General features: G+C 52.8%; 11 protein-coding genes and 1 non-coding gene across 12 annotated transcripts; 9 read left to right on the forward strand and 3 right to left on the reverse strand.

The window, feature by feature from the left end:
• Nucleotides 1–94: 94 nt before the first annotated feature.
• Nucleotides 95–1,424, forward strand: BCR37DRAFT_380128 (uncharacterized protein). The gene has a single exon (XM_040869425.1). The coding sequence runs from the start codon at nucleotides 204–206 to the stop codon at nucleotides 966–968; it is 765 nt and encodes a 254-aa protein (XP_040724696.1). The 5' UTR covers nucleotides 95–203; the 3' UTR covers nucleotides 969–1,424.
• BCR37DRAFT_348051 (uncharacterized protein) lies at nucleotides 1,082–1,837 on the forward strand (the record flags this gene model as incomplete). Its single annotated transcript, XM_040867816.1, has 1 exon — nucleotides 1,082–1,837. One exon carries the CDS (start codon nucleotides 1,082–1,084, stop codon nucleotides 1,835–1,837), a length of 756 nt encoding a protein of 251 aa, XP_040724697.1.
• Nucleotides 1,838–1,854: 17 nt separating this feature from the next.
• On the reverse strand, nucleotides 1,855–4,486 carry BCR37DRAFT_398937 (ATP-dependent RNA helicase dbp10). Its single transcript, XM_040871765.1, has one exon. It carries the CDS (start codon nucleotides 4,418–4,420, stop codon nucleotides 1,889–1,891), a length of 2,532 nt encoding a protein of 843 aa, XP_040724698.1. The 5' UTR covers nucleotides 4,421–4,486; the 3' UTR covers nucleotides 1,855–1,888.
• A 121-nt stretch (nucleotides 4,487–4,607) lies between these two features.
• BCR37DRAFT_393203 (DUF500 and domain-containing protein) lies at nucleotides 4,608–6,002 on the forward strand (the record flags this gene model as incomplete). Its single annotated transcript, XM_040871270.1, has 2 exons — nucleotides 4,608–4,715; nucleotides 4,764–6,002. 2 exons carry the CDS (start codon nucleotides 4,608–4,610, stop codon nucleotides 6,000–6,002), a joined length of 1,347 nt encoding a protein of 448 aa, XP_040724699.1.
• Nucleotides 6,003–6,028: 26 nt separating this feature from the next.
• Nucleotides 6,029–7,618, reverse strand: BCR37DRAFT_380131 (mannosyltransferase putative-domain-containing protein). Its single transcript, XM_040869426.1, has one exon. The coding sequence runs from the start codon at nucleotides 7,506–7,508 to the stop codon at nucleotides 6,090–6,092; it is 1,419 nt and encodes a 472-aa protein (XP_040724700.1). The 5' UTR covers nucleotides 7,509–7,618; the 3' UTR covers nucleotides 6,029–6,089.
• Nucleotides 7,619–7,678: 60 nt separating this feature from the next.
• Nucleotides 7,679–10,884, reverse strand: BCR37DRAFT_380132 (P-loop containing nucleoside triphosphate hydrolase protein). Its single transcript, XM_040869427.1, has one exon. It carries the CDS (start codon nucleotides 10,841–10,843, stop codon nucleotides 7,760–7,762), a length of 3,084 nt encoding a protein of 1,027 aa, XP_040724701.1. The 5' UTR covers nucleotides 10,844–10,884; the 3' UTR covers nucleotides 7,679–7,759.
• Nucleotides 10,885–11,116: 232 nt separating this feature from the next.
• BCR37DRAFT_380133 (ribosomal protein S21e) lies at nucleotides 11,117–11,816 on the forward strand. The gene is made up of 2 exons (XM_040869428.1): nucleotides 11,117–11,333; nucleotides 11,456–11,816. The coding sequence occupies exons 1-2, from the start codon at nucleotides 11,150–11,152 to the stop codon at nucleotides 11,530–11,532; spliced, it is 261 nt and encodes an 86-aa protein (XP_040724702.1). The 5' UTR covers nucleotides 11,117–11,149; the 3' UTR covers nucleotides 11,533–11,816.
• A 256-nt stretch (nucleotides 11,817–12,072) lies between these two features.
• Nucleotides 12,073–16,437, forward strand: BCR37DRAFT_393207 (uncharacterized protein; the record flags this gene model as incomplete). Its single annotated transcript, XM_040871271.1, has 1 exon — nucleotides 12,073–16,437. The coding sequence occupies one exon, from the start codon at nucleotides 12,073–12,075 to the stop codon at nucleotides 16,435–16,437; it is 4,365 nt and encodes a 1,454-aa protein (XP_040724703.1).
• Nucleotides 16,438–16,860: 423 nt separating this feature from the next.
• Nucleotides 16,861–22,807, forward strand: BCR37DRAFT_393208 (Svf1-like-domain-containing protein; the record flags this gene model as incomplete). Its single annotated transcript, XM_040871272.1, has 4 exons — nucleotides 16,861–16,889; nucleotides 16,934–17,155; nucleotides 17,201–18,078; nucleotides 18,426–22,807. The coding sequence occupies 4 exons, from the start codon at nucleotides 16,861–16,863 to the stop codon at nucleotides 22,805–22,807; spliced, it is 5,511 nt and encodes a 1,836-aa protein (XP_040724704.1).
• A 1,367-nt stretch (nucleotides 22,808–24,174) lies between these two features.
• On the forward strand, nucleotides 24,175–24,246 carry BCR37DRAFT_t28. Its single transcript has one exon. It is a non-coding gene; the product is annotated as a tRNA-Arg (tRNA).
• Nucleotides 24,247–24,490: 244 nt separating this feature from the next.
• Nucleotides 24,491–26,316, forward strand: BCR37DRAFT_41123 (cytoplasmic aspartate-tRNA ligase Drs1). The gene is made up of 2 exons (XM_040872193.1): nucleotides 24,491–24,513; nucleotides 24,556–26,316. Exon 2 carries the CDS (start codon nucleotides 24,727–24,729, stop codon nucleotides 26,188–26,190), a length of 1,464 nt encoding a protein of 487 aa, XP_040724705.1. The 5' UTR covers nucleotides 24,491–24,513; nucleotides 24,556–24,726; the 3' UTR covers nucleotides 26,191–26,316.
• A 239-nt stretch (nucleotides 26,317–26,555) lies between these two features.
• BCR37DRAFT_341603 (Eisosome component PIL1/LSP1) lies at nucleotides 26,556–27,185 on the forward strand (the record flags this gene model as incomplete). Its single annotated transcript, XM_040867406.1, has 1 exon — nucleotides 26,556–27,185. A coding segment is annotated over one exon (630 nt), but the record flags the coding sequence as incomplete, so codon positions are not given.
• Between the last annotated feature and the right edge of the window lie 26 nt (nucleotides 27,186–27,211).

The following is a 27,211-nucleotide window of genomic DNA, read 5'->3' on the forward strand; positions in this document are numbered from 1 at the left end:
GCTGCCGGATATGCAAGGACTACCTCGTCGCGCCACTCATCACGTCGTGTGGCCATACTTTCTGCTCACTGTGCATACGACGCGCACTAGCAGCAGAGGCACATTGTCCGGCATGTCGGACGCGTGAAGATGAGTTCAAGCTACGAAAGAATGTGCTTGCTGAGGAGCTCGTCGAGGCATATGAGCCGCTGCGACAAAGTCTTATGAGCATGCAGCAAGAACACCTGCGACACGTCGAGAAGCACAAGCAGGTAGAGGTCTACGAGATTCCTGACTCTTCTCCCTCTTCACAAGAAGATGCACCGCGTAGATCAAAGCGCAGACGAACCTCCCAGTCCTATGCCGCAGCGTCGCCTGAAGACGTCGCACGAAGGCGTCCACTCGAGCGCGGTGAAGTGCTTTGTCCGGTGTGCAACAAGCCAGTGCAAGAAGAAGCCATCAACGCGCATGTCGATCGCTGTCTATCTGGAGAAGCAGAGGGTGGAGACGTGCCGACCAAATCGAAGCATTTTGCACCGCCAGTCGCTCCTGTCTCTGCACGTCCATCAGAGAAGCGTTTGCCAAAGCTCAACTATGCAGTACTGACAGAGGCTAAGCTACGGACAGAGCTCTCGCGGTTAAGCATCCCCTCGAACGGCAGCAAAACTACACTACAACGGCGACATGCAGAGTGGTTGACCTTATGGAACAGCAATATGGACGCAAAGCACCCTCGGTCGCGACGAGATCTGCTTCGTGAGCTCAAGGCGTGGGAGGATGCACTGGGCAGGTCGACGGTGAAGTTGACGACGGAGGAGCTGGAAGAGCGCGCGGCGGATGACCATGGAGACTTCAAGTCGTTGATTGCAAGGGCGCGGGCGTCGGCGGAAGAAGCCAAGCGCCAGAGTCTTGGGAGTGCGCAGGAAGAGGCTTCCGCTGCTGCAGCTATCCCTGCAGAAGGCCCCGAGACCGAGGCCGCTGGTTCCTGAGCAAGTTCTTTGTCTCTTGGCTTCTTCTTTGTCCTCGAAGTCGCCGCAGAATAAAAAGGGAAAGCAGCCCACGACGACACGGCTCCCTCGACCAACACAAGACTCTGTAGGCCATGACGACCATCAGGCAGCTTGCGCCCGACGTAACCATCTTCTCCGCCCCCTTCTCCCGCTTCGGCCTCTTCAAGATTGGCGCACGAGCAACAGCCCTCGGGGTAACAAACACAACAGGCACACCAGCAAAAGACGTCATCATCGTGTCGCCCATCGCCGCATCGCCTGAGATCGAGGCGGCGCTTGTTGGACTCGGCACAGTCAAGTATCTCGTTGCGCCTGACCGAGAGCACCACTTGCAGCTCGAGGACTATGCAAAGCGCTACCCAGAGGCCAAGATCATCGGCGTCGAAGGCCTTCCTGAGAAGCACCCAAATTTGACCTTCTTCAAGGTCTTTGGCAACAAGGCGTATGATCATGTGACAGAGATCGGATGGGAGAATGAGGTTGAGGCCGTCTACTTCCCCGGACACGGCAACAAGGAGCTTGCCCTGTTTCACAAACCATCGAGCACGCTTGTCGAAGCAGATCTGCTCTTCAATCTGCCACCTATCGAACAGTACAGCAAATCTGGCGGCTACTCAACGGGTGGCATGCTCTCTTCTCTATCGCCCTTCGCCAAGCTCAAGGCAGACTCCAAGTTTCATCAATGGTTCAATGTCAATGTGCTTTGCAAGGACAAGGTGAGTTTCAAGGCTTCCCTCGCCCAGGTTGACAAGTGGCCCTTCCAGCGCATCGTGCCATGTCACGGAGATGTTATTGAGCAGAATGCCAAGGGTATCTGGCAAACGGCCTTCTCTGGCATCACACAATAATTGAATTGCAGCAAACCCTCAGATAGTATAATATATGAATCAATGCATGACTTATCTACGCTTCTTGCCTCCCTTCTTGCTCGGCCGTGCATTCTTGTCCTTGCGCTTGGCCTTGAGATCCCTATCCTTGCGAATTTGATGGCTGCTTTTGAGCTCTGTTTTGGCACCAGGCCCACCCGTACGCTCATTGGCTTCTTGGATGCGCTTCTTTTGCACATGGTAGTCATCTCTGAACTTGTCGGCCGCTTTGGGTGCCTTCATGCCAGCATGCTTGTACTTGCCTGCACCAGCACCGCGCCCTCCTCGGCCTCCCGGTGCCATCGTATCCAACGGCATCACTTCAGCACCTCTGTTTTTAGTGGCCGTCTGCCACGCTCTGAAGCGACCCGCTTGGTAAGTAGCAGGAATTTTGACACCGCTTTCACCTCGAATCATGCGGTTCTTGTCGCCATGACTGCCGTCTGTGAGGTTGGCGGCCATGACAAACTTCTTTTGCTTCGAGTCCCAGACTTTGCCACCGATTCGCACACCTTTTGCGTCTTTGCCTTCGTCTGTTGCCAGATCAAGCTGTTCATTACGAGCAGCCTCTGCAAAGGAGTTGACATCGTATGCGTGATCCATCGCGTTTGCACTCGGATCGTAGTGTGCCATATAGTTTTCCGTATCGCGGAAGCCTTGTAACTTCCTCTTCTTGCGTTTGGCCTGTGGCTCTTCAAAGGCAGCTTCGATGACGGCTTCCTCTGCTTCCTCTTCTTGTGGTTGTGCTTCTTCCTTGGCAGCAGGCGCCTCCGTCTCCAAATCGGCAGCTGGGCGTGCACCAATCACGACTTTATGCCGTCGAGTGCGCATGACATTGGCGGCTTCATTGTTGCCGCGATGACCAATCTCAAAGACTGTTTCGTGCGGTCGAAAGGAGCCAACACGCTTGAGCATGGCAAGACGGTCGGCATCTGCGGAAGTAGCAGCATTGACGAGCGGCGACAAGGTCATCCAGGCATCACTGCGAATTACTTCCTTTGCCCTGCGAATTGAGTCTGTGGAGGCCGTTGGACGTGTCTTGAGATAGAGTCGTTCACCTTTGACAGTAACAGACTTCATGGCCTTCAGGTCAACGTCGTCCGAGACGGCCTTGTTTGCCCATTCTGAGCCACGCTCGACGCCGTCTCTGGGAAGGCAACCCAGCACAACATCTTTGGTAAAATCAACGCCAGTCTGTTGCTCTGTTCCGAGGACAAGACGACGAGATAGAAAGAGCTGCAGGTCGAGCACATACGCGCAGTCCTCGGCGCGAACAAGCGAGTAGGCCCATCCACGCTTTCCAGCTCGCGCAGTTCGACCAACGCGATGTACAAAAATCTTTGGCTGTGCCGGGAAGTCGTAGTTGATGACGTTGGCTAGAATGGGGATATCGATACCACGAGCAGCGACGTCCGTCACAACCAGAACATTGGTCTCGCCGGATTTGAAGCTGTCAATTTGATTGCGACGTGCAGTCTGATCCAGAGCTCCGTAGATGTATGAGACTTTATAGCCAGCTTTGGTAAGGAGCGTGGCGAGGTAGTCGACGTGGTGCTTTGTACAGGCAAAGATGATGGTCGCATTGGGAGCAACTTGTTCACGCTTGCGCTTCTTCTCCTTCTTCTTTTCGAGCTGTGTCTCGAGCTTGATGACGTCCGACAAAAGGTAGAGCAAGGCGCCTTCCTTTTCTGTTGTTTGGACACTGAAGAAGGCACTCTCGAGGTCGCTTGAGATTTTGCTGTCGACGTCGAGACGCACAAGGATCGGATCGGTGAGACCAGCTTTGGCAAATTCAACAAGAGACACAGGCAGCGTTGCGGAAAAGAGCAAAGTCTGTCGTGTCGCAGGTAGAGCATGGAGCACTTCTGTCAGCTGGTTAGAGAAACCCATTTCAAAGAGACGATCCGCCTCGTCAAAGACGATGTATTCAACAGAAGACAAGGACAGGGACATTTCGACTTTGATGTGCAGGAATCGGCCAGGGGTGGCAATGATGATGTCTGGGTTGCCGGACATGGCAGCAAAGTGCTCTTCGAGAGAGTCTCCACCGACGAGCAAGATTGTCTTGAGGTCTGTCCCTTTGCCCAGTTCCTTGACCACACGCAGCGTCTGAATGGCTAGCTCTCTGGAAGGCGACATGATGATGGCCCTCGCACCTGATTTGGCCGTATGCGCCTTGAGATGCTGAATCATGGGAATCACAAAAGCAGCCGTTTTTCCCGATCCTGTACGTGCCATGCCAACGACATCGCGCTTCTCTAGGACGAGCGGGATGGTCTTGCGCTGGATTGGTGTTGGTACTTTGAATCCTTTGTGTGTAATGGCCTTGATCAAAGAAGGAAGCAGGCCCATCGTTTGGAAGGCAGATCCTGCGCTCTTCTTGCCCTGCTTGCCTGTCCCTGCATTCACCTGCGCACTAGGCTTGCGGTTGGCGGCATGCTGGGCTGCTTGGATGAATGCGCTGTCGCTATCATCTGACAGGCCGCCATCGTCGTTGGTTTCCGCAAGAAGTGCACCAGTAAAGTCTATATCCGGCTCCGATGCGGCTGGACTGTGCTCCCTCATGTCTGCAGTGCCAGGCCGTTCCCACGAAGCTTTGGGACTTGGTGGATGGGTGTTTTGCGCTTGAAGTTTCTCGAATTTTGAAATTTCCTGCGACGAAGCGACAGAGACCAAGAAGCACTCAGGCTCAACTTGCTTCCAAGACGGCCCCGGGACAGACTGGGCACAGGATAGACGAGACAGGGCAGCCATGGGCCTCAATAATCCCCTCCCATCATCACTCAAATCAGAGTGCAAGAAGGCCGCGCGCATCCTCGCTTCCTTCGTAGACCCAAAGCAAGCATTCGGCCCAGACAAGGTAGGCCACTGCGTCATCGCACCCACAGCGCCCGCTCACACTTTCTAGGTCATACCCCCAGAGATCCTCCAGAATGCGCAGGGTCTCGCAGTCATCACCGTCCTCAAGGGCGGCTTCGTCTTCTCCGGGCGCATCGGCTCAGGCCTGCTTATTGCGCGCCTCCCAGACGGTAGCTGGTCCGCACCCTCTTGCATCGGCCTCGCAGGCGCCGGTGTTGGAGGACAGATCGGCCTCGAGCTCACTGATTTTGTCATGATCCTCAATACTCGTGATGCTGTCAAGACCTTTGCAGCACTCGGTTCCGTCACACTCGGTGGAAATGTCTCCATTGCCGCTGGTCCCGTGGGCAGGTCGGCCGAAGCAAGCGGTAGTGCCAGTCATCGCGGTGTCTCGGCCATCTTCTCCTACAGCAAGACAAAAGGTCTCTTTGCAGGCATCTCCCTGGAAGGCTCCGTCCTCATTGAACGCAGAGACGCAAATAAGAAGTTTTACCGGCAAAGCGTCAATGCCAAGCATATCCTCAACGGCTCTGTACCACCGCCCCCCGGCGTCGAGCCTCTGCATCGTATTCTAGAGTCGCGCGTCTTTGCTGGCGGTCGAGGCGGCAATGGCGATGACATGTACAACGACGTGCCCGTCTATGGTGATGCCGACTCGGATATCTGGGAAGGCCGCGACGGTGAGGCCTATGGCGAGGGCCGCAGCAGGCGTGGCTCGACACGCTCCAATACAGTGGACTCTCGTTCATCCGGCAAGGTCAAAGGCTTTGAAGATGACTATGACGATGGCTACGACAACCTGAGCAATTACACGGGCAGCACATCCTTGGGAGGCGACCGCAAAAGCACTCAGAAGCTCAAGAGTCAAGTCACAGGCTTTAGGTCAACATACTCCGACAATGCACCCAGCAGGCCGACCTCAGAAAAGCCAAAATTCAGCCCTTCAAAGCCAACGTATGATGATGATGTTCCTGCTTCGCGGGCACCGTTCAACGAGTATGACGACTTGGATGACAATGGCTTTGTGCGTCCGCAAGCGACAGGCAATGCACCGTCAAGACCACCAAGCAGTACAAAACCCAAGCCAGCTCCCCGGCGAGGAAGCAATCTAGGACACAATCAAGCCGTTGCACTCTTCACTTTTGAGGCCGATCAACCGGGCGATCTTGGTTTCCAAAAGGGCGACATCATCAACATCATCGAGCGATCAGACTCAACCGATGACTGGTGGACGGGTGAAATCAACTCCCGACGCGGCATCTTCCCGGCCAACTATGTACAAATATAGGCCTTCTCATCAACAAGGTGGGTTTCGTGTATGTCAACAAGAATGAGTATCTATCTATACAGTCCAAGCTTGTGAAGAATTAAATAATTACTTGAGACCGCCTCCCGTGCCACCGTGCTTTTTGTAAAAGTCATTCCAGCCAGGTACCAGCTTGTCAAACTTGTCTTCGTCAATGTCGGGCTCACCCTGACCAGCAGCAAGCTCCATACATGGCACAGCGCCAATGCCAGAAAAGTATGGCTTGAGCCAGGTATTGCCCTTGGTGGCAGTGTACCGCTTGTATATGCGAAAGACGCCATCCTCGTGGTCAGGCGAGAGCTCCTCGCGCGTAAATTCCTTGATGAGGTTGGCATGAATGAACATGACTTGGTCGAGATGATCATGCTGGACCATCGTATGCCCGCAGAAGCGGTCTTGCCAGATGAGACCGCCTGCCGTCAGAAAGGTCGGCACCATGAAGTACTCTTGCCGCATGGCCTTGGACGCAAATCGCAGCGTGTCCTTATCGCCATTGAGCAGCTGGAAGTAGAAGTCTCCATCACGGTTGAAGTGGTTGGCCAGCAACAAGACTTCCCATCGCATCTCCTTATTGAGCAGAATCTGGCCGGACTCGTTCTCCCACTCATCTACAATAGGAGAATCGACAATGGTCCAGATGGGATTGGTGAAGTGCGTCTTCCAAAAGTCTGGGAAGAACATGGTCCCTGTCCGCTTGTAGTCTGCCGATTCGAACAAGTACGTTGGATCACGTACAGGCATTGAGTCGCTGTCGAGATAGAGCACTTCCCGAAAGCCAGAATTGATGATGGCCGCCGTCTTGATGTGGAAACTTTTGCCGCCCTTGCCGGCCTTCTTCTTGACTGAAAAGAGGTTCTTCTTGTCACTCAAGTTCTTTGGTGTAACGCCAGCCGCAGTCAGATTCTTCAGATCCTCCGACTTGAGCTCGCCGTCCAAGTAGTGCACCTCCACGGGCAATTCACAGCCGTACTCCTGCAACATGCTCAAGGTCGTCCGTATCCGATCAAGCGTATCTGAATTGCCGCCTACCAACACAATACCACGCCCCTTGAATTGACTCGCATGCGCAGACCAAACAGGCATTGTATAATTGATGTAATCCTCCCACTCCTGCCGCTTATTATCCCAGACTTTGGGCGGCGCCTCTGCCCAGAAACCTTCATGCTCGACCGAGTGACCAAAATCGATATTCCGCTCGATACTCTTGCGAGCCCTACTACTCAACTGATCGCTTTCTTTCGCATCAATCTTGAGATTGAGCTTGTCTAGCAGCTGCCGTATACGTTGCATTTCGCTCTTTTGCGCTTGCAAGAGGCCTTTCAATGCCGCTGCCTCTTCGGGTGATTTACTTGCTGCACCCAGACTGTGCATTGCTTCTTGCGCATTGCTCCGGAAGAGGTAGATGGTGACTAGACAGCATGCAACCAAAAGGAGCATGAATGTTTGTTTGCTCATGGACCGCGTCATGCTGCGCGGAGCATAGGCCATTTAACGAGCCTGCGATCCAAAATAGGACTTGTTGATTACTCTCCTTGGATTGACTGTACTCCTGGGCCTGCAAGCGCTTCTGCCTCTCAAATTAGTGCTTGGACTTGGTGGTTGTGCGACGTCGCCAAATTTGTTTGTATGACGGGCCGACTCAGATGGGCAGCATGAACCAGCCTTGAGCTTCTTCTACGATGCATGCAGTCCTCTACGCTTCTATGACGCTCGAAATAAAGTAATAACAAAAAAGACATCTAATCCGTGTCTGAATCATCCGGTCGTGGTGTACCAGGCGGTGAACTGAGCCAAGCCAGGTGCCTCAAGCGACGACGGGCATCCCGTTCCTTGAGCTGGTTCCTCGAGAGCTTCTTCTTCTTGCCAAGCTTTGCCGCTGCCTTTTCACCACCAATGGCTTTGCCATCCTCAAACTTGTTGGCATCAACAGAGGACTTGCCCTGTTGCGTGATGGCACCATCGGCAATGGTCCAACGCTCAGGACATAGCGCAGAGACAAATTCGTCATTGTGGGAAATCATCACCACGCCGCCCGTCCAATCGCGGATAGCTACAGCCAGGCCACCGAGAGAGTCACGGTCGAGGTAGTTGGTTGGCTCGTCCAGCACGAGCAAGTGCGGTTTCGCCCACATGCAAGCAGCAATGACCACTTTGACTTTTTGCCCACCAGACAAGCCGCCAATTTCATTGTTGTCTGCGATATCACCATCCAAACCAACCGACTCGAGATGTTTGCGAATCTCGACGGGGTTCAAGTCGCGCGAACCGAGACCTTCACGACCGGCCTCCCAGTCATCGAAACGCTGGATGAGCTTTGTGGCACCTTGCTCAACGAGCTTTTCACGCGGCAGCCACATATTGTGTCGCATCTCCATCATACGCCACTTGATTTCATACTGGAAGGACTTTTTCAACTTTTGCCGTCCAACAATGTACTCAATCTTGCGTTTTTCGAGCTTGCCTGTTTTAGGGTTGGTGACTTCAATCTCAATCTCTTCATCCGTTTCTGAAATCTTGCGCGTCTCCTTCTCCAAGACTTCCTTGTCCTCGCCGAATTGGTATCGCCACTGAATATATTGATTCGGTGTCAAATGGACGTGTTGGTCGACGTGATGGAGCGAATGTTGCGCAACATAGCCGACTCGCAAGTTTGGGTGCTTCTCAACGGTACCTTGTTGAGGAATCACCTCACCCGTCAAGACTTTGATGAAGGTGGATTTACCGGCTCCATTCTTACCAATGATACCGATGCGTGAAGAGAGGGACAGCGCAGCTGAGACGTTCTTGAGGGACGGCTTGTCCACACCGGGATAGGTGAATGTACAGTCGCGCAAACGAAGAATAGCTTTGGTACGCGAGCTGATGCCCGTCAAGAGGCCCGGTGGTGGGAAGGAAAAGGCGACTTGTGTGGAGGAGAGTGTATAGTAGGATTTCGCTTCTGGTTTGCGTTCAACAAACTTGCTGAGATTGCCAGGGTAGTAGGCGAGTTTCTTTGATTCGTAGTGAATAATATCTGTGCAGACTGCATCGAGGAACCCAGAGTCGTGCGAGACGATGACGGAGGTGATTTGAGTCTGAGAATTGAGGTAGTCTTGTAGCCAGGCAACGTTGGTTGTGTCGAGATGGTTGGTAGGCTCATCGAGGAGCAAAATGTCAACGCGCGACATCATGGCACGGGCCAATTCAAGCTTCATCTTCCAACCACCAGACAACGCGCCGACGTTTTGTTGTTGACGTTCAGGCTCAAAGCCGACATCCAGTAACACAGCTTCGACTTCAGTCTGTGTCTTGTCTGGAAAGTCCTTCTTGACAAATGCATACACCGACAAGTCACCCTCGGCACCTTGTAATTTGTGCTCAACAAAGAAGGGTGTCAATTCATCAGCTGAGGGGAAGCCTTCGACTTTACCTTCAGAGATGGCACGCAGCAGGGTTGACTTGCCTGCACCGTTATGCGCGCATACACCATAGCGATGTCCTCGGAAGAGTTTGAGATTTGTCTTGTTGAGCAGCATCATACCGCCATACGCGAGGGAAAAGTCAGTATCGACAATGGGTATTTCCCCCGTCACCGGTGTATCAAGACCATTTTGGAGCTTGTAATCTTCCCAGAAGAAGGCATAGATTTGCTTTGAGGCTTCAAGCGGTGACCCTGTCATAATGGGCGACATGTACTTGGCAAGCGTTTTTTCCCAAGTCTTGCGGAAGTAGTCCTTTGCAGCAATCATATCTGCCACCATGGCCGCTACGGCATGCAGCAGCTCGCCATCTTCCGGTGAAGCAACAGTCACGTAGCTAGAGAGGTATTTCTCAACTTCAGCGATAGAGAGCGGTTCAGCAGCGAGCGGTGTTTCTGCACCGGCAGCTTGTAAAGTGGCAAGCGCACGCGTTGCCAAGGCACGGACTTCTGGCATGGAAGCTGTTTCAGCAACACGCTTGACACCCGGTAACAGGGCTTTGAGGAATGGTGTGCAGGTTGTTGGGTCTGGCACGAGACGCACAAGGTTGTCGACAACAACGGCCGTTTGTCTTTGTGTGTTGACACCAAATGCTGCATCCATCATGGAGCGCTTGAGGAGTGGCACGAGGAGTGCGAGGGTGGGTGGTCCGACTTCAGCGACGAACGTTGTATGTGAGAGTGCGCGAATACACTCCTTGATGCCGGATGGATCAGAGAGGGCGAGTAGAATGTGTGGCATGGACTTGTGGAGGTCGTTATTTTGTACAATGTCGGTGACCTTCTTCATGGTGATGGTGGCCTTGTCGGAGACTTGTGATTTGGTGTCGTGAATACATGCTGCAACAACAGGCACGACATTCTCGAGCTTCTCACCCATCCGCTCTGGAGCATCTTCTGCGATGCCTTCAAGGAGGGTCAATGCACAAATGCGCGACTGCCACTTGACGCTGCCGTCTTCGAGATAGCTGAGGGTGGCCGGGAGGACATGCGTCGATAAAACATAGGCTTCTGATGCTCTAAGGAGGTTGCGCAATGCTAGATCTGCTGCATCGCGAACGACTTGGCCCTTGTCTGAGCCTGCATCCAAGATGACTGGGAGGTATTGTAGGAGATGCGGGATGGACGGTGGATATTGGACAAAGATCTCTGAGAATGCGATGAGGGCGGACTCACGCGCTACGCCGTCCTTCTTGTCCTTGGCTGCTTTGAGGAGCGCTGGGCAGATTGTGGTCTGGAGGAGGTGTAGGCCGTCCCGCTTTAGGTGGTTTGCGAGTTCTGTTGCGTGTGCAAGACACTCGCGGGATGTCTGAGCTGAGAAGAGGGCTGCAAGGGTTGCATGTGCCATCTCTGTCTCTTCTGCCATCTCTCTCGCTTCTAGCTATCTTCTTCTAGCCTACAGTATGCTGCGTCTTGTTCTTGTTTTCTGCGACATTTTTTTGGATTTCTCTCACGGGGAGAAGGAGCAATAGAAGGGAGTAGTGGAATAGTCAGTGGAAGAGGTTGTAGATAGACAGTATGCAAGGTATAGACACGGCTCATGATCACGGCTCCGTCTGCTTCATTTCTGGCATGATCTGTATTTAGCAGTCACACTCTACAAACACAGACCTGCACTCGAGACAAAAGATCCAACACACACAGCGACAGAAGACCAAAGCACGATACAACCATGGAGAACTCTGACGGAAAGCTCGTAGACCTCTACGTCCCTCGCAAGTGCGCAGCAACCAACCGTCTCATCAAGGCACACGACCATGCATCGGTCCAGATCAATGTCGCAGATGTCGACGAGAGCGGCCGTATGCTCAACACACAGACTTCCTTTGCGCTCTGTGGCTTTGTCCGCGAGAAGGGTATGTTGCTCTACTACGTTGTGCTATGGAAGAGAGAGAAGCGCGTCTATGTTACTAATTTCTGTGCTGCTCCTTCTCTTCTGCAGACAATCAGCTTCACACCACAGCACTAACATCCACAGGTGAAGGCGATGACTGCATCAACAAGCTAGCCACCCAGGCCGGCTTGCTCAAGAATGTCTGGTCTTACTCTCGCTAAATGGTCAGCACGTATGTTCCCGGTGTGGATACTTGAGCTACAAATGTAAAAGTATTCACCCATCGACACACCTGATCAACGGTCTCTGTGTGCACTGGACCTGGCAAAACCCCCTTATATACCCGCTGGATCCATGCACACACTTGATATAGAAGAGTAAAAGAGATGCCGAGTTGAGGGTGTGGATGTGTGGCTGCTGGGATTGATTCCTCCTGCTGGTGGAAGGGAGGAAGCGTACTGACGAGCTGTAATGAGACTTCATAGCATCAAGCATCCAATCTGCACTGTTCACTTCACACTCCCCAAAGAGAGCACTGCCGCTGTAGTTCTGTACTTGGTCCAGCCTCTTTTGTTGGGAATTCGGTTGCTTCGGCGCCATTTGTTGTGAATTTGCTACACCACCAGCTAAACAACCAGCTACCGACACAGCTAGACTAGACTAGACAGCCCCATGCCCGCCAGCCAGGCCAGCAGCTTAAAGACATAACACCCGGCCCCTGTCTCCTTTGACTCCCAATCTACCACTGCAATCATCAAATCATGATCAAGTCACGGCCACAGTCTATGCCCATCCAAGGCTACGCTAGCAATGCGCCCTTCACTGGCAGGCGCAAGACATCCAAGTCAGGCGCGTCTCCATCTCAGGACGACAAGCCTGCTGCTGCTCCTTCTCCTGCTCGAAAGCGCAATACCCTCGCTACAACGGCGCCCACTACTTCTCGAAGCAGCACCCAGGAAACGCGCCGGCCGTACACCTATGCCGAGTTGCAGCAACAGCCCTTCTTCGCCAACAACGCAATCAGCTACAGCACAACGCACAGCACCCTCGGCGCATTGCTCGTTCAAGTTGCCCTCGATACATCTACACAGCGCGGCCTGTACGGCGCAGTCATCTGTGCGGCCGGTGTTCGCTGCTATGCACAACTCGACCCAACAGATCCACAGGGCCACTTCAGAACCCTGCGTGATCCACTGCTTCGTGGTGCTGCAGTCTTGTTGCATGCATATACCTTGCACATGCCAACACCACAGCGTCAGCGTGTCGCTCTCTCTCCTCGCGCAGACCGGGTCGCTGCTCGGCATCTCGACTTGAGTGCAAGCAGTATGTGTCGTATTGCTGCTGGACTTGAACGCATCAAACTCCCTCAAGTCTCTGCATCCATTGCTTCCTTCTTGGCTCCAACCATCTCCAGGGCTATTGAAGTTGATCTCATCTTGAAGCCCGGCAGTTCTTTATCTACCGGACTCTTTCCTACACCACACCGCAAAGCGAGTACGGCCGCTGCGCTGGAAGCTGAACTCGCTCGCTTTCCACAGCCAGCCAAGCAGGAGAATAGCGAGAAGCGTGGCAACTTGCTCAATGAGCTCCTCACAACGGAACGCACCTACAATGCGCGTCTCACTCATTTGCTCAAAGATTACGCCATGCCCTTGCGTGCTGCTGCGCGTAAGGAGAAGGCCCTGCTCGGTGCATACGAGGTCAACCTTCTCTTCCCCTCCGCACTCGATGCCATTTGCCTCCTGAATGCCGATTTCCTCAAGCAACTCGAAGCTGCTCAACACGACGACTATGCCTTTGCACTCGCCCTCGTCAATGGCTTTCGCGATTTCCGCAAAGTCTATGGCCGATACCTCGAACTCTCTGCTGATCTCGATACCTGCCTGCGCCAGTCCCTCAAACTTGCCAAGTTTAAGGATTGGTCAGACAGTGTTCGTAATGAGGGCAAGCAACCGGTTGGTATTCGCGAACTCGTCAAGGAACCCGTCTCCCGCATTCCACGCTACGCACTCCTCATCACCAGTTTGTTGGCAGTATTGACACCTCAGAATCCTGCGTATGGCGTCTTCAAGGAAGCACTGACATTGGTTCGTCGCATTGGTCTTATGGGCCGCGAAGAGGGTGCCTTGTCGCAGGAACAAGTCATCAAGCTCTCCACCCTCGTTTCTAGCTGGCCCACTGAGCTCGTACGCAGTCACGTCGAGGTGCGTGCGTTGGTGGATTGTTTGGATGTCGTTCCTTGGCAAAAGAAATCACCCACCAGTCATACGGATGGTACACCCTGTGCGCTTGTCTTGCTCGCTGATAAGTTGGTCATTCTCAAGCGAAGTCGTACGGCGCGCATTGACGATGTGCTTGCCTCAAATCGCAAGGGAGAGCTGGGTTTTCGCGGATGGATTGCATTGGACAAAGTCGCGTTGCTCGATGAGGCAGATACCCTGACACTCGTCTTGTCGGAGGAGATGCAGCACGTCAATTCAGAGCACTGGCTCGATAGGCCTCTACGCAAATTTGTGCTGCTCAAGAGTGATGCCGTTCAATTCTCAACGGCATTGCGTGAGCTTAAAGATGCACTCAAGACGTGTCCAGCCACGAGTGTCGAGGTGGTTGCTGGCCGTGAGTATCGCTATGCACGCTACATGCCTGCAGACTGGCAAGCGGAGCAACCGGCACGCAAGCACGCCGTGCGCATCTTTGAGGATATCGACGATGGTGATATGCACTCTGTCAATCTCGTCATCTCCAAGGACAGTCAGACATCTTACTCTGCTTGGACACGTCGTGGACCGTCACAGTCATTGTTGTGCTCGGATGTCTCTGCCGCAGACCTCAAGCAAGTCTTGTTTGAACGTCTCGACAGCCTCCAGCAGGCCAATTGGCTCGACACGGATTTCTACCCTGCCGATGCGGTCTTCGCCATCCACAGCATGTTTGCAACAAGTCTTGCGTGTCTCCAAGCATCGGGTGTCTTGCAGAAATCTCGTCCCTCATCGCCCACAAAGCTCATGGCGAGTTTCCTGGGTCTGCGCAGTGATCGTGAAGCGTCGCCTACACGACCTGCTACAGCGACTGCGGCAACTGCAACGGGTTTGCGTCGTCCCAATACGGCAATGCCAGCTGACAAGGATCTCGCTGGTATTGCTGCATTTGTGGAAGCATTGTCTGCCTTGGAACACTTCACGCGGGATGACTTTACGCGTGCGTCAAGCAAAGAGATGAAGGAGATTGCAAGTTTGTCTGCTTTGATTGCGAAAGATCCCTCCAAGGCCTTTGCCATTCGTGGTTCACCTGCCAAAATTGCGGCACAAGCGTTTCATCGTCATTTGAAGCTGGTTGCAGCGAAAAAGGTCGGTGGGAGTGGCGTATTGGTGCCTGAGCAGAGTTGTGCTGAATGGCGCAGTGTCTTGACGTTAGACACAGAGTCACGCATGGATGCTGCTCGAAAGGCTATGCAGCATCTGCCTGCTGCTGCCCAAGACTTGCTGCGCACATTGCTCATGTATGGCTCGCATGTCTTGGCCTATTGCGATGACGATGCTCGCGTGCCTTTCGTCTTGGTGCTCTCAGAGTTGCTGGTGCCAAGTCTACATGTTACCAGCTTTGTTGCACCGCTCCAGTACCTGCTTGCTCATGTCGACATGCTCTACCGTCAGCCAGGCAACTTTGATTCTGTGAGCAGTACCATGACCATGATGCCCTCTCGTCCAGAATCTCAGCGTGTGGCAACGGCGCTCATGTCACCCATGACGGATGCACCACCCAAGCGTCCTGGCAACGTCCGCACCGATTCTGCACCCGCTGGTAGTTCCATCTACACACCTTTGCTCTCTCACTTCAGCTTGTCACCGGCCAAGGATTCCTTCAACCAAACACCAGAACTCGTTGAAGAATCAAGCAATGCCGATGAAAGCGATCACAAGCGTTCACCGAGCTTGTCGTCATTGATGAGTTATGCAGCGAGTGATGTTGAGCCACGCTCGCAACGTCGGACACGCGCCTCGCAGCATGAAGGCATGCAGTTGCCGTACAGTTTGATGCACGACAAGGCCTTGCCAGTGACGCCTTTATTGGATGAGTTGCTGCGTTCACCATTGGGAACGCATCAGTTTGAAGCGAGTCCACCCTTGACGGGCTATGTCGATGCCAAGCGCACAACACCCTTGACGATGCGCAAGGTGTCTGCTTCGCAACCGCTCGGTGCTGCGTTTGATCAGTCAAAGCAGGACGCCTACACTGCCTCTGAGGGACTCGGCTTGTTGTCTTCTCGCAAAGGTGCCTCGATTCCTCGCTTACCCTCTACGCTGGTGCGTCGTCGCGAGTCACAGCCACTCAGCAAGCAATTCTCGGGTCATGCATTCACGTTTGATCTCGCTGGTGCTGACGATGACCTATCGGCCGCCATCCAGTATGCAAGTCAAGTCAACTTTGCCCGTTCAGTGACGCCACCTCGCGTGCTAGAGAGCAAAGCAGCGCAAGTCGCGGTGGAGGCGGTGGAAGAGGCAGTTGTGCAGGAAGCTGGTGTTCGCGCTGTTCGACGTGCATCGCGTGACCATGTTCAACGAGAACGACAGCTCAGCACGCTCAGTATTCGCAGGCCTTCTGCTGCATCCTCCAACACATCGGATGTCTTGTTTGCTCCCGTTCACTATGGTCCTTCTGCAGGTCCTTCTGCAAGTCGAGTCTTGTCTGGCGATCGCTCTGTCGTGTGTATCCCTACACCTGTACAGGAAGAGCGCGAGTTTGTGACGCCGTTGCCGACACCGACGATGGAGGAAGCCATCACGGTGGTGGAGCGTGTTTCTATTGAAACAACACCTGCGCTTGAAGCCGCTGAGACTGTTTTGGAGGAGGAGGAGGAGGAGAAAGATGTCGCTTGCACGAGCGCTTGCCAGGATCATGTCGAGTTGCTGGGCCTTGAGCTGCAGCGGTACAAGGACCTCTATCGCGACTGTTGCGAAGAGGTGGATGTCACCATTGATTCTGCGAATGAAGAGATTGCTGCATTGCGACAGGCTTATGCGAGTGGAAGTGTTGAGCGAACTGCCTTGGCACAGCTTGAGCTGGAGAAGGCGGAGAATGGCAAGCTTAGGCGGGAGTTGCATGCATTGAAGGAGCGCTTGGGATGAGTTGAGGTTAGGACATTTGTAGAAAGGTCTTTTCATGGTGCGTATTTGTGAATTGAGTACGAGTACGAGGAAGTATAGTAGTTTTGTCTTGCAGCTGCATGTCCCAGCGAGCCAGAAGTGCTGCATGAGAGCTGTATGAAAGGTGTGTAGTCTGCCTCCTTGTCAGGTCGCAGGCTACGAAAGTGCACGTTGCCTCACATGTCCTCCCCATCCAAACACACACACAAGCTAGAGACTAGTCTAGACACCTGATATCCGCCATAGGTAGTCCACACGTCGCCATGACCGTATATGGAGTGTTGGTGTTCGTCGAGGGAGAGTTGAGGTTGACTTTGTCTCACGACCAGTTTCAACTTTCCTGGCCTCGAAGCGGCAGACAGAAAGAAACAACAAAAGCGACTCTCGAGAGGCAGCAGGGCCAGCATGTCCTGGTCGTCTTGGCTCCAGTCAGGGTATGTTCACTGCTGGTACTTCCATCTCCGACTGACATATCCAGTGTAGCGGCCATCACCGGCTCACAAGAACCCGTCTACGGCGAAGAGGCAATCCACTCCATTTGCGCGACCGTGACGCCTGAGACTGCCTATACGGAGCTTGACGCGTCAGACTACGCCTGGATCGCGCCAGAATGGGGCTCTAATGTCGAGACGCAGACGTTCTACATTGCAGCCGACTCGGGCCATGTCTGCTTTGCGCAAATCATCCATTCTAATCCAACGTGTGTCATTCCTTGACTATGGCATCGTATGCTAATGGTGCTAAGGGGTCTCGCGTATACAGCGCAATTTACATGCCGTGTCTTTGACCCGAGCAATCCGCAAGCCAACATATGGACCAGCACAACACTCGAGGACTGGAATACCAAAGATGATGCATGCAGGTCGTTCAAGGCCAAAGGTGTCTCTGTTATGCTCAACGAGGATAACACAGCATACACACTCAAGATCACAGTCAATCCACAAACCATTGTCAACTTTACCATGACACGCGTGTCACCCGGCTTCAAGATTGGTGCTGATGGTGCGACTCTTTTTGGGCCAGACAAGGCCAAGCCATGGGGTTCCATGAAACACCTCTTTTGGCCACGCTGTAAAGTAGAAGGTGTCATTCTCGTCAACGGTGCTCCCGTGGATGTCAAGGGTCGAGGACTCTTTATCCATGCGCTACAAGGCATGAAACCGCATCACGCAGCTCGCAAGTGGAACTTCTGCAACTTCCAGGGCAAAGATCTCTCTGCCACGATGATGGAATTCACCACACCAGAGAGTTATGGGAATACAACCATCAATGTTGGTGGTCTGGCTAAGGAAGGCGTTGTTCTTGCTGCCACGATTGACAACGAGGTACGGCACAATGCAACCAAGCTGGATGAAGAGACTGGATGGCAGCAACCAACAGAGATGGTCTTTAGCTGGCGTGGTGTTGAAACAGCAGAGCACAGTGAGGCGAGAAGACCTGTCACGGCACACTTGTCTTTGCAGTCGGAAACGCTGCTTGAACGTGTAGACGTCCTGGCTGAGATTCCGCCGTGGCTCAAGAAGGTGGTCCATGGTGTGAGCGGTACGCGGCCCTTCATTTACCAGTATGCCAAGCCGGCGACGCTTGAGGTACAGATTGGGGATGAAAAGGTGACGGACGAGGGTACGCTCTTTGTTGAGGCGACCTTCATTTCATGAGGGCCTTGCTGCAGGAAATGTTTGTAGGCATAGTCAGCATGAATAGTATCTGCACTTGTACTCTATCTCTCTTCTGCTACTGCTACTCATGGTATATACCGCAGTCCATACATAAATGTCATAAAAGTAGTCTGAGACACCTTCGCGACTCGACTCAACACCCAAACGACCTCTCACAAGGGACCACATCGCACACCCGGTCCCAGGCAGCTAGGCCAGATGCTTCATGTCTGAGTCACCACCGCGCAAGAAACATAAAGCGTATAGACCCTCATGTCTCATGCGCGCGCATCTTGCTAACCCTTCAAAGAGAACCCAGTACCCCTAGAGTCCTTCGCAGTCAAACAGCCGCTGCAGCCGCCAGCAATACACCTGTCGCACAAGAAGTACAAGCGGCAACACATCAAGACAAGCCGTCAGCATCAGAACCCGCAGCAGAGCCCATGTCAGAATCCAAACGGCGCTCGTCACGCAAACATTCAAATCGCCACGATGAGCTGCTTGAACTGGAACAGTCGGCAGGTGCGTCGTCTGCGCAGCCAGACGAGGTGTATGAGGAAGAGTATGAGGAGCACTACGATGAGGAAGATGACCGTTATGATGAGGATGAAGAGGCAGAAGCACATTTCATGCAGTCTGCTCGTGGACTTACCCTCAACGCCATGGCAGGCCTCTTCAGTGGGCAGGCAGGACAATTCAAGAATTGCCTACAACAGCTCAAGGCGCAAGATCCGTCGATACAGCTCATTGCTCTGTCGGAGCTTGCCAACATCTTGTCCATGAGCACAGAAGATTCCCTTGCTGGCTTCTTTCAGATCGACGCCTTTGTTTCTGAGCTTGTCAAAATTATGAAAGGGCCTGATGCATTTGGTGAGGAAAACTCTGAGCTCATGCTGCTAGCATGCAGATGCTTGGCAAATCTCATGGAAGCACTGCCCCCAGCAACAGCCAATGTGGCGTATGGCAATGCCGTTCCTGTCTTGTGTCAAAAGCTTTTGGAGATTCAATACATTGATCTAGCAGAGCAAGCCCTCTCTACGCTTGAAAAGATCTCAAAAGATTACCCAAGCGCGGTCGTCAAAGAGGGAGGTCTTGCCGCTTGCTTGACCTATCTTGACTTCTTCAGTACAAGCGTCCAGCGAACTGCAGTCAACACAGCCGCCAACTGCGCAAAGGGCGTCTCTGCAGAGTCATTTGGCATTGTGCGTGATGTCATTCCAACCTTGCAGACGGTCATTGCAGGGAGCGATGCAAAGGTCGTGGAAGCAGGTTGCCTCTGTCTCACCCGCCTTATCGAGTCTTTTCAGCACAACACAAAGCATCTTGAAGAGCTACTCGAGCCGAGCCTCACACAAACAATCCTCGCCATTCTCGATCCGATGAACGCCACAGGTAGCACCCTGAGCGAGCACACGCAAACGCGATTCCTGCATGTGTTGGCCCTCGGTGCCAAAGCATCCCAGCTCCTTGCTGCACGTCTCATTAGCTCTGGCCTCATTTCGACTCTTTACCAGCTGCTGACCTCGCTCGATGTGCCAGACACGGTCGAAGGTCTTGTTGAAAACTCAGTTGTTGTATTGCAGGCCCTCATCCATCATCCACGCGAACAGATTGCAGCAATTCTATCCCTCATCTCTGCTATACTACCAGGCTTGCCAAGCGAAGAATACTACATTGGCTTGATGGCACCACAACGCAGTGCGAATGACAATCGTGCGGAACTATTTGAGAGGGAATGTCCAGAGCAGTATGAACGATTCGCGCGGATCGTATTACCGACATTACTTGACATGTACAATGCCACCGTCAATGCGGCTTTGCGTCGCACGTGTCTGCTTGCGCTGCTCAAGCTTGTGAGCAATCTCAAGCCAGAGGTTATGGCGCGTGTGGTGCACAATGTACCGCTTGCAGTGTTTATCGCAGGACTTCTGGGCTCTGCCGATGAGAACCTTATTCTTGCTGGCATTCGCTTGTCCAATTTACTGCTTCAGCGTCTCGCAAGCATCTATGCAAACAAGTTGGCCGTCGAAGGCTGTGTCGATGCCATTGAAGCCTTGCAGTCGCAATACGCCAATTTGCCCGAGACAAAGTCTATGCCAATCAAGCCGCCTGCTGAGCGTCGTCATACTCACGAAGACGATGAAGATCAGGAAGACATCCACGATGACGACCTTGATGATGTTGACGAAATGGACGACGATGAAGACATGTCTGAAGAATCGGACGTTCAACAGCCAGAGTCACACATGATATACTCTGCTGCTTCTGACTTTCTGAAACAATACAAATCTGTTGATGGAGGCGATGCGACAAGGGAATCGACTCTTGCAACATTGTCGGACCTCGCTGAACGCTTAAAGTCAACAGATATTGAGACGGCTTTGAAAGACTTTGGTGACATGCTTGCAAAACAACCAGTCTCTTCGTACTACCTTGAAAAGTCTGGCATACTCGGCGCTTTGCTCACTGCGCTCACCAACGACTCGAGCGTCCAAAATCGTCGATTGTTCGCCAAGCACTTTAGCTCTGCAACTCTCCTTGTGAGCAAACTCCAGCAGCTTCTTTCGCGTGCGGAAAAATTTGAAGTGGCAACGAGCTCAGCCGGTGACGAGCGTCGATCCGCAAGCATCCTGGCAAAGCAACTCAAGCTCAAGTTGGTCGCAGGAGATGATATTCCACGGCCCTTTAGGATGCTCATGGTGTCGATTCATGCTATTGCCACATTTAAAGCGCTGGATGACTACCTCCGACCGCGCATTGCTGTTGCCAAACCCTCCAACAACTCTGGAGTCGCTGCACTCGCTCAGCTCACAAGCGCGAGCGCCGCTGCCGGCCCGATTGGTGAAACGTCAGTTGACGAGGATGAGGCGGCAGTCAGCGTTGAAGTGTCTGGTGGCAAGGCTATTGCCAAGACTGCCGATGGCGAAAAGATTGCTACGCCTCGTACAAGCACCCCCGATACGAGCACGCCACGCAAGCAAGCGCTCAGCTATTCAGCGGCATTACAAGCAAGTCCAAAAGACTGGCACTTGCAATTTGAAGTGGATGGCCAGATTGTTGCGCATGATACGACTATCTACGGAGGTGTCAGTCAGCCAGATCGCAATTTGCAGCGCATCTACGAAGTCAAATTCCGCAAAGTAGCTGGACCCGCGCCTGCGCCTGTTCAAGTGTCTGAAGAGCGTTCGCTGGGCTTGCCCGCGTCTGTGCAGAATGACTCAGCTGCTCCAATCCTCGAGCTTCTCAAGGTCCTCCACGATATGGAGACATTACCTCCAGCCAGCTTTGTCAATACCAAGCTGACTGCAAAGCTCAATCGTCAGCTCGAAGAGCCGCTGATTGTGGCGTCCTCATGTCTGCCGCCATGGTCCTTGGACTTGCCAAGACACTTTCCATTCTTGTTTCCCTTTGAAACGCGCTACCTCTTCTTGCAAAGCACTAGTTTCGGATACTCTCGCAGTATGTCGCGTTGGCAATCTCAAGCAAAGTCCGACGACGATACTCGGCCCTTCCTCGGTCGTTTGCAACGTCAAAAGGTGCGCATTTCGCGTCCAAGACTCTTGGAGAGTGCCATCAAGGTAATGGAGCTGTACGGTGCGAGTCCTTCAGTGCTTGAAGTAGAATACTTTGATGAAGTTGGCACTGGCCTTGGTCCCACACTAGAGTTCTACTCGTCTGTGTCTTTGGAATTGTCAAAGAATCGCTTGCATCTCTGGCGCGCAGATGACGAAGAAGCGGAGTATGCATTCAGTACAGCAGGACTCTTCCCGGCGCCGTTGCCTTCCTGCAATGAAGAAAAGACCAAAGTCACCTTGGCTTTGTTCAAGATGCTTGGAACATTCGTTGCTCGCAGTATGCTAGACTCGCGCATGATTGACCTGGCACTCTCCCCTATGCTCTTCAAGGTGGACTTCACGCCAACTTGGGAGGATGTTGCGCAGGTAGATCCTGCCCTTGGCAAGTCGCTTGCATTGCTCGCCCAATTTGCAGATGCTTATCAGGCTGTGCTTGATGCAGACATGACAGACTCGCAGCGTGGCAAGGCGGTCCGTGCCATCACCTTTGAGAACTGCACTGTGGAAGATCTTGGCCTTGATTTTGCATACCCGGGCAATCCAGAGGTGGAGTTGATGCCTGGTGGCTCACAAGTCGAGGTGACCATTCACAATGTCGCCGACTATGTGACCAAAGTCACGGATGCGACGCTTGGCAGTGGCGTTGCTAGACAAATTGCTGCATTCCGCAAGGGCTTCTCGGCTGTGTTTCCTTACAGCGCACTGCGTGCCTTTACGCCTCTCGAGCTGTCCATGTTGTTTGGTTCAGGGGAAGAAGATTGGTCGGCCGAGACGCTGGCCGATAATATCAAAGCAGATCACGGCTACACGATGGACTCCAAGACCATCCAGAACCTCATCAGCGTGCTGTCGCAGCTCGACAAGATTGACCGACGTGCCTTTTTGCAATTCATTACTGGTTCACCCAAGTTGCCCATTGGCGGTTTCAAAGCACTCACGCCGCAATTCACCATCGTATGCAGACCGCATGAGGCGCCCATGACGGCAGACGATTATTTACCGTCTGTTATGACGTGTGTCAACTACCTCAAGATGCCAGATTACTCTAGTCGCGAGGTGTTGCAGACAAAACTCGTCTTGGCTATGCGAGAGGGGTCCGGTAGCTTCCATTTGAGTTAGGATAACAATCATAATCTTGGTATTTTAGCGTGCATTACATTAGATTGTTTTTGTCACTATGGTCGTTGATGTGCTAGTTCCTTGACGGGCCACGCGCAGAAGACTTGAGTCAAGAACGTCCTGAGAAGTGAATCTATGGAGGTAGGCATTCTCTCTGAGGCAGTCTCTTGCTTTGGCCGCTTCTCATTGTCTCCTCCATCAGTTCAAAAGAAGCACTACGGTTGTATCGACAGCCTAAGAAAAGCTTGGAAGTCAGGGTAGCATGCTTCAGTAGCAACCCAGTTGCTGTTGATTCAGAATGCAGATTCTTCTTGCAGCTCCTCGAAGTGGTCACAGCACAAAGAACGCAGTCGAGCCGCTCAATTTCCATGGAGAGCTTCATAGTGCACACGACCATCCCGGATTGCCTGGTTGAGGAATGCCTCAAAGGTCAGACCATCCCGGGCTGTTGGCGAGAAGGGCCCAGACGATGGTGCATGCAGGATGGCATCAGTGACGATGATGTTGAAGCCATCCACAATATCAGCGTATTTGGCAGATTGACCCGCTTCATGCTCAGCTCCAACAAAGGCGTCAGAGAAGGAAACTATGTTGTAAGCCTTGGGGCGTGCGAAGGCCAAATTGAGGACAGTGAAAGAGTACTGCTTGTAGAGATAGAGCCAGAATCGTCTTTCGATGATTTCAGCAGGAGTCTGAGCTTGGATTTGAGTAATAGCAGCGGGGTTTTCAAACATGTCTTCTCCATTTAACTTCCTCATGGAAGCAGCGAAACTCATGTCTGCAGTGAGCACCTCCATGATTTAATAACAAGAATAAAGCGTCTGCTGGAGAGGCGGCAGTGGGTGAGGCAGTCCTTTCATGGTTGCCTTTCTCCAAAAGCGTCAGTAAAGAAGAAGATCTGTGCAAGACCCAAATCTGGTTTTGTGCCCAGATGTCGTATTCTTCGAGCTCTTGTGTAGAGAGGGCCGGTAGCTTAAATGTAGTGCAACAGCCAGAAGCTCATCTAGGCAGATTCTGTGAGAGATATTTACAACACCAAAGAAGAGTAGCAGGCTCCATTGAGGAGGGCATAGAGTTTGGTTGTCAAAGACTGAAAATCATGGGAGTGACTGCGATAATGCAGACATTTATGTGATGTCTGCGACAACCCAACACGTAATATATGCCCACCACTTGGCCCAAGACTTGAGTTCATCAAAGGCGCGTTGCACTAAGACGACATTGTATTCACTCTATTGATATATGTGACTGCTAAATTCTGAAGACCATTTGATTCAAGATATACTAAGCCCTTCGAGCTTGTAAAGAAAAATTGGCCGAGGCTGTATTCTCGCCGAGAAGTCGAGAGTTCAAATCTCGCTATGTGCGCCTGCGTGGCGAAACGGTAACGCACCACTCTTCTAAAGTGGGGATTGCGGGTTCGAGCCCCGCCGTGGGTTCTTTGTTCTTCTTTGCGCCATCGAGTTTTCGCCGTCGAGTTTTGTTTTAGGCAGTTAGCTGAACAGATAGATGAAGTTCAGGATTATCTTAGAGACTTGGACGTTGCTCAGACATTGCAGTGCCGGGACTTGGGAGTCGCGAACGATGTATTGAATGAACTCAAAATTTTGGTGCGGTCAGAAATTCAGCTCAAGACAACGCAACACCACAAGACCTGCACTCGCTTCAATGACGGAAGAGGTGAGCAAAGCAATGGAGAATGTTCAGCTAGAGTAGGCTCTCTTTTACTCACGAGCACAAGCTAACAGGCCAGTGCGGAAGGCAAGCCATTGACCAAGAATGCCCTTAAAAAGCTTGAAAAGGAGCGAGCCAAGGCTGCAAAGCAAAAGGAAGTCGCTGACCGACTCGCAGCAGAAAAGGCAGCACGCGATGCAGCGGCAAAGCAGGATGTGGCCAAGGAGTTTTATGGTAGGAAAGCAATGAATCAGTCGACTGAGGCGCAAGGTGCTGCCTATGACCAGATCAAGGCCTTATCACCTGCACGAGATGGTGAGACAGTCTTGTTGCGTGCCAGGCTACACAATTCACAGGCAAAGGGTGCCAAGATGAGCTTTCTGCTGTTGCGACAGGAGCTGGATTCGGTGCAAGCGATTGTGCAAGCCAATAAAGAGTCTGTTAGTACGCAAATGGTCAAGTGGTGTGCAGGTCTGAGTCTCGAATCGATTGTGCTGGTTGAGGCTGTGGTGAAGAAGTCCCCCGTGGCTATCCAATCTGCCTCTGTGACGGATGCAGAGTTGCACGTTACCAAGATTTACCTCGAGTCAGAGGCACCCGACAAGCTGCCATTCATGGTGGAGGATGCATCACGCAGTGAACAAGCCATCAAGGAGTCAGAGGAGAATGCCAAGGAGGGCGACTCACACTATGTGCGCGTCCAACTGGACACGCGTCTCAACAACCGTGTGCTCGACTTGCGAACGCCAACAAACCACGCCATCTTCAAGATTTCTGCTGGAGTACGACAAATCTTTCGCGAGTTTCTCTACAAGCGCGACTTTATGGAGATTTCAACGCCGAAGATTATCGGCTCTGCGTCTGAGGGTGGCGGCAACTTTTTCAAGATGCCGTACTTTAAGGATGAAGCGTACCTGGCACAGTCGCCGCAGCTGTACAAGCAGATGCTCATCTCTGCCGACTTTCCACGCGTGTTTGAGACTGGGCCCGTCTTTCGTGCAGAAAACTCGTTTACACACAGGCACATGACTGAGTTCACGGGACTCGATTTGGAGATGAGCTTCGAGAGGCACTATCATGAAGTGCTTGAGACGATTGAGTCGCTGTTTATCCATTTGTTTACGGAGCTGAAGACGCGCTATGCCAAGGAGATTGAAACAGTCAAGAAGCAGTTCCCTGTGCCAGACTTTGTGCTACCTGCAGATGGCAAGCCTGTACGATTCACATTCAAGGAGGCTGTTGATATTCTCATCAAGCACGGCATCCGTCAACCCAGCGATGAAGCCTATGTCACGGATATGGACACAACTGAAGAACGTGCTCTAGGGCCAGTGATTCGCAAGGAGTACCACACTGACTTTTATGTGATTGACAAGTTTCCTACAGCGGTCCGGCCATTCTACACGATGCCGGACCCAGAGGACCCGACATTCAGCAATTCGTACGACTTTTTCCTGCGTGGAGAGGAGATTTTGTCTGGTGCACAGCGTATTCACGACCCCGTCTTTTTGATGGAGCGTATGCGTGCATTTGGCGTGGACCCCGAGGGGCCTGGCTTGAAGGACTATGTGGATGGGTTTAAGCTTGGCTGTCCGCCGCATGCTGGCGGTGGCATTGGTCTTGAGCGAGTTGTGTTTCTCTTCCTCGACCTGGGCAACATTCGGCGAGCATCCCTGTTTCCGAGGGACCCGAAGCGTCTGTCGCCCTGATCCTCTACGTACAATATGATCAAAATGCTGTGATCTACTGAGGACTAAGTGAGTAACATCATACTAACATGTGTCCGTGACGTCATGGCCGGCCCTGCTGGATGACGTGACGGCGGCCTGCCCAGCTCCAGCTCGAGTTGTTGCTCTGCTGCTGCTGCTGCTCCAATCTTCGGAATATTTTTGGTATATGAGCAGCACACCCGCCATCTTCTCCCCTGCACATACACCTACCCATCTTACTTCCCTCCATCATGAACCGAAGCAGATCTCTCCGAAGCAGCAAGTTCGCAGGCAGCAACGCATCCTCAGGCGGCGGCCACAAGAAATTCTCCTTCTCCTCCCTGCGCAACGCAGGCAAGCAGAATGAACTCTCATCCGCCATGTACAGCCTCATCAAGACTGAGAATGGTATTGTCGATGCCTACGAAAAGGCAGCGCACCAGTTGACTTCGGTTGCGCACCAGTTGTCCGCCTGGGGAGAAGCCACAGAGGATGAGCACATCTCCGACATCTCCGACAAGCTCGGTGTCCTCATGTCGGAGCTCGCTGACGTCGAGGAGAACTTTGCCGCAGAGTTGGAAGACTCTCGCGTCACCCTCAAGCAGATCCGCAACACAGAGTCTTCTGTGCAGCCATCGCGCGACCAGAAGCAAAAGCTGATTGATCAGATCCACACCCTCAAGCACAAGGACCCTCAATCCCCTAAGCTGGTCGATGCCGAACAGGCACTCGTCCGTGCAGAGGCTGAGAACTTGGTGGCTGAAGCTCAGTTGACCAACATCCAGCGTCATGCACTCAAGGAGACCTATCTCCTCCACTTCCAGGCCATTATTGAGCGTGCTGAAAAGTCTCTCATTCTCGCTGACCACGGTCGTCGTGTGCTTGAGCTTCTGGATGACACTCCCGTTGTCCCGGGAGACTCGATTGCTGAGTACACGCACGAGCGTGAAGCCAAGCAGATCTTGTTGGACTGCGAGTCGGAGTTGCAAGCTTACCGCCCCAAGCCATACAGTGCCGGCCA

The sequence above is a fragment of the Protomyces lactucae-debilis genome, assembly GCF_002105105.1.
Source record: "Protomyces lactucae-debilis strain 12-1054 chromosome Unknown BCR37scaffold_11, whole genome shotgun sequence".
NCBI classification, from domain to species: Eukaryota; Fungi; Ascomycota; class Taphrinomycetes; order Taphrinales; family Protomycetaceae; genus Protomyces; species Protomyces lactucae-debilis.

Excerpts from the sequence above, each read along its gene's own strand:
- BCR37DRAFT_380128 (XM_040869425.1), top strand. The coding sequence starts at position 204 with ATGAGCATGCAGCAAGAACACCTGCGACACGTCGAGAAGCACAAGCAG.
- BCR37DRAFT_398937 (XM_040871765.1), bottom strand. The coding sequence starts at position 4,420 with ATGAGGGAGCACAGTCCAGCCGCATCGGAGCCGGATATAGACTTTACT.
- BCR37DRAFT_380131 (XM_040869426.1), bottom strand. The coding sequence starts at position 7,508 with ATGGCCTATGCTCCGCGCAGCATGACGCGGTCCATGAGCAAACAAACA.
- BCR37DRAFT_380132 (XM_040869427.1), bottom strand. The coding sequence starts at position 10,843 with ATGGCAGAAGAGACAGAGATGGCACATGCAACCCTTGCAGCCCTCTTC.
- BCR37DRAFT_380133 (XM_040869428.1), top strand. The coding sequence starts at position 11,150 with ATGGAGAACTCTGACGGAAAGCTCGTAGACCTCTACGTCCCTCGCAAG. Across the intron at positions 11,334-11,455 it reads TGGCTTTGTCCGCGAGAAGG|GTGAAGGCGATGACTGCATC; the intron begins GTATGTTGCTCT and ends TAACATCCACAG.
- BCR37DRAFT_41123 (XM_040872193.1), top strand. The coding sequence starts at position 24,727 with ATGAATCAGTCGACTGAGGCGCAAGGTGCTGCCTATGACCAGATCAAG.